At 67.0% G+C, this 3188-nt stretch overlaps 1 protein-coding gene across 1 annotated transcript in view; it reads right to left on the reverse strand.

Moving 5' to 3' along the window:
* The window catches only part of CACNA1B (calcium voltage-gated channel subunit alpha1 B), a 179472-nt gene extending 176526 nt beyond the window's left edge, over positions 1 to 2946 (reverse strand). Inside the window, exons 1-2 of the mRNA XM_027766260.1 lie at positions 2712 to 2946; positions 2141 to 2262 (exon numbers count right to left, since the gene is read on the reverse strand). Coding sequence (XP_027622061.1) covers positions 2141 to 2262; positions 2712 to 2946 — 357 coding nt within the window. The remainder of the gene's footprint in view (positions 1 to 2140; positions 2263 to 2711) is intronic.
* Between the last annotated feature and the right edge of the window lie 242 nt (positions 2947 to 3188).

Consider the following 3188-nt stretch of genomic DNA (forward strand, 5'->3'; position numbering starts at 1 on the left):
TTGGCCCCGGGCAGCCGGGCTCGGGGGCGGGCCTGGGACGGGTCGGTGGAGGGCCACGTGACTGAAGGAGCCACGGAAGGCCCAGGACGTGTCTCCACCCGGTATCTCCATCGACACCCACCAAGGCAGTGCTGTGGCCTAGCAGGCGGAGCCCAGGTCTGGTGAAGCTCTGCCTGGCGACAGCAGGCGGGGTCGGTGAGCCTGGGCAGTGGGCAGGGGCTGACAGCAGCAGGGGAGATGCCTGCACTCGGGGCGCTGCCTTGCGCCCTGCGTGGGGTAGAGGCCGGCTTCAAGGGCCTCTGAGGCTGTGCCCTCAGAGACAAGCCCCACAGAGCTGCCTTCTGACGGCTCTACTGCGAGATAGCCTGGGCCTCCAGGAAGTTTGGGCCCAAGGCCACCACACTCAGGGAGCCAGCTGTCACGGGCTGGCAGCACAGCACCGAGGGGCTGCGGCTCTGACCCTGACTATGAGAATGGGCCTGGAGGTGTGCACTGCTCTGCCGGACCTGAGCCTAGGCCACATTCTCCTGAGAGTCCCTACTCTTAGGGGAGAGGCAGCTGCACCTCCATAAATGCCTTCCCAGAACGCTCGGTAGAAAGACTCCAGGCGGCACCTCTGCCTGTTCTGTCCCCACAGCTCTGCACCCAGCCCTCCCCTTGCTCTGGCCTGGTACAGCTGGACGAGAGGTGGGAGAGGTGAGTACGGAAGCAGCCAGACCAGGGGGGCGCCAGATGGCATGCCAGGGCATGGCAAGAGGCAGCCCCAGAAGTTAAGGGTGGGTGCGGGCTCTAGGGAGGCCCTGCCCAGGGTCAGCTGGCAGACGGCAACATGGCCAGCCTACTCCCTGGGCAGCAGCACTGGCCCGTACTTGGGCCTGGGGTGGCAGAGAGCTTGGCCCAAGCGCAGGTGCGTTCTGCTTGTTCTCCAGACAGCTTAGCCCCATCCCCTAGAAGTGCAACCCCAACACCCTCCCGCACCTCCCCGTGGACACCAGGCTCACCCGTGCCCCATCATGCCTGCCCAAGGGCACAGGCTCAGAGCCTCGCTGCCCCAGCCCAGGCCTGGCCTCTGGCCTGGCTCCCTCTGCCCGACCTCGGTGAGACGTCCTTGGAGATGGGGCCGTGCCCTGTGGCCTGGCATCCGTGTCTCTGCCTGAACCTTCAGATCCCTCTCGCTGTCCTGCCGGGCTCTGGGCCTGGGTCCCCGAGGGCACACTGGATCCACTTGACCTTTCTCACGTGTTCCAGGAGCCCCGTCCCCTGCCACCCACTTGTGTGCTCCACCCAGTCACGAGCTGTGGTGGCCCAACCCCGCTGCCCTCCGCAGCAGGTGACTTCAGGTTAAATGTGCCAGGGGCACATTAGGCCCCTGGGGGCACCAGCCAGGCCTGTCTCATGGACCTTAAGTCCAGCCGAGGTGTGGGAGCAGGGAGGAGGGGGCAGTTCCAATGGCCCAAGGGTGCCCACTGGTCGGGACCTCAGGCCGAGCCCTGCCCCCAACTGGCCTCTCCTCTCTCCACTCTCAGGCTCCAGTATTGCCCCCATCAAGCCTAGGCAAGGGGCCAGGGGTCACGCCTTCACCTCTGAAATAGTGCCCATCTCCTTCCCTCTGCCCCAGCCCCTTTGGGGACCCTGCAGGGCTGACTTCTTCCCCTGCCTCCTGCAAAGACCCTGCCCTGGCACCCTGACCCTCGAGGGCCCTGAGCTTCAACGTGGGGTGTGTGGGGGCCTGGAGCACTTTGCCACAAAACTAGCGGCGAGTGATGGCAGTTTAGAAAGCCACTTCCCATGGGGAAGGGCTCCACTCAGGCCACACAAGGCCACTCTGGAGGTCCACAGTCCCTGAATCCCCGGACGTAGTACAGGGAGAACAGGCACCAGCCAGCCCACGCCTGCCCCTGCCCAGGTTTGGAACTCGGGGTCTTGGTGCCTGCAGCCTGGAAAGCATACCAGACTGGCCAGCTCAGCACAGGGTGGTCTGCGGCGGCAGTGGCGTCCTGTCAGGGCTGTCTAGCCACCCCACTGTCCTGGCCACCCAGCTTCCACCCTCTCCCTGAACTGACTGAGCACCGCCTGCCCAGCTCGAGGAGGCTCAGGGGCTCCCAGGAGCCACTGCCAGTCCTCGGCGGTGGGAACTCACCAGCCGCTCAGACATGGGTGTTTTGTCGCCGTCAGGGAGGTGCTGCTCCAGGGCCAGCACGATGCAGTTGGCAATGATGGTGGCCAGGATCATGTACTCGAACGGAGTGTGCGGGTTAAGGCCTGGGTGACTGGGTGAGGGCTGAGAGCCAGCAACCTCCCATCCCCGCCCAGTCCCGCCTGGCCCAGCTCCACAGGGTCCTCTTCGCTCAGCCCGCCGCCCGTCCCCATCTCTGCGTGGTCCTCTTCGCTGGCGGCCTGCATCCCTGTCCCCGACCTGTACCATCCCATACCTGCACCATCCCATACCTGCGTGGACGTCTTTTCTCACCGCCCGCGGCCCCGTCCCATCCCTGTCCCTGCGTGGTCCTCTTCGCTGGCGGCCGGAGGCCCTATCCCACCCCCGTCTCCGCGTGGTCGTCTTTTCTCACCGCCTGCGTCCCCGCCCAACCCAACCCATCCTTCCTCGTCCCTGCACGGTCCTCTCTGCTCGCTGCCCGTGTGCCCGTCCTGTCCTCGTCCCCGTCCCAGTCCCAGCCCGTCCCCATCTCTGCGTGGTCCCCTTCGCTCACCGCCCGCCGCCCGTGTCCCCATCCCCGTCCCCGTCCCGAGGGCAGCGCCAGGCCAGGCCTCTGCAGTCTGGGCTACCAGCCCCTCCGCATCCGCGGCCGTCAGCACCGCGGACAGCGCCTCCGCCCGGCTCCGCCCGACCCCGGGCGCCAGCGGAGGGGGCTGTGCGCCCCCGGAGCCAGACCGGGGAGAGTGCCCGCGCAGGCGCACACCACCTGAAGGCACACGCAGCCACATGTACCTACACAGGCACGTGAACATACATGTACCGAGAGCCAGAACGCACGCACGCGCACCACCGGGTTCGTGTGATGCCCGCACACACGCGCAAGCACCTGCAGCCGGGCACGCGCACGGGCTCGCGTCCACGCGAAGCTCACACCTACACGGACACGGATGCGCCCTCGGGTGCCCTCCAGACTGGCCGCGCTCTGCACTCGGGCCAGGATCCCCAAGGCGCCCGGGGGCAGAGGGCTCCG

Source organism: Tupaia chinensis, unplaced genomic scaffold (genome assembly GCF_000334495.1).
Source record: "Tupaia chinensis unplaced genomic scaffold, TupChi_1.0 Scaffold142100_1, whole genome shotgun sequence".
Classification (NCBI taxonomy): domain Eukaryota; kingdom Metazoa; phylum Chordata; class Mammalia; order Scandentia; family Tupaiidae; genus Tupaia; species Tupaia belangeri.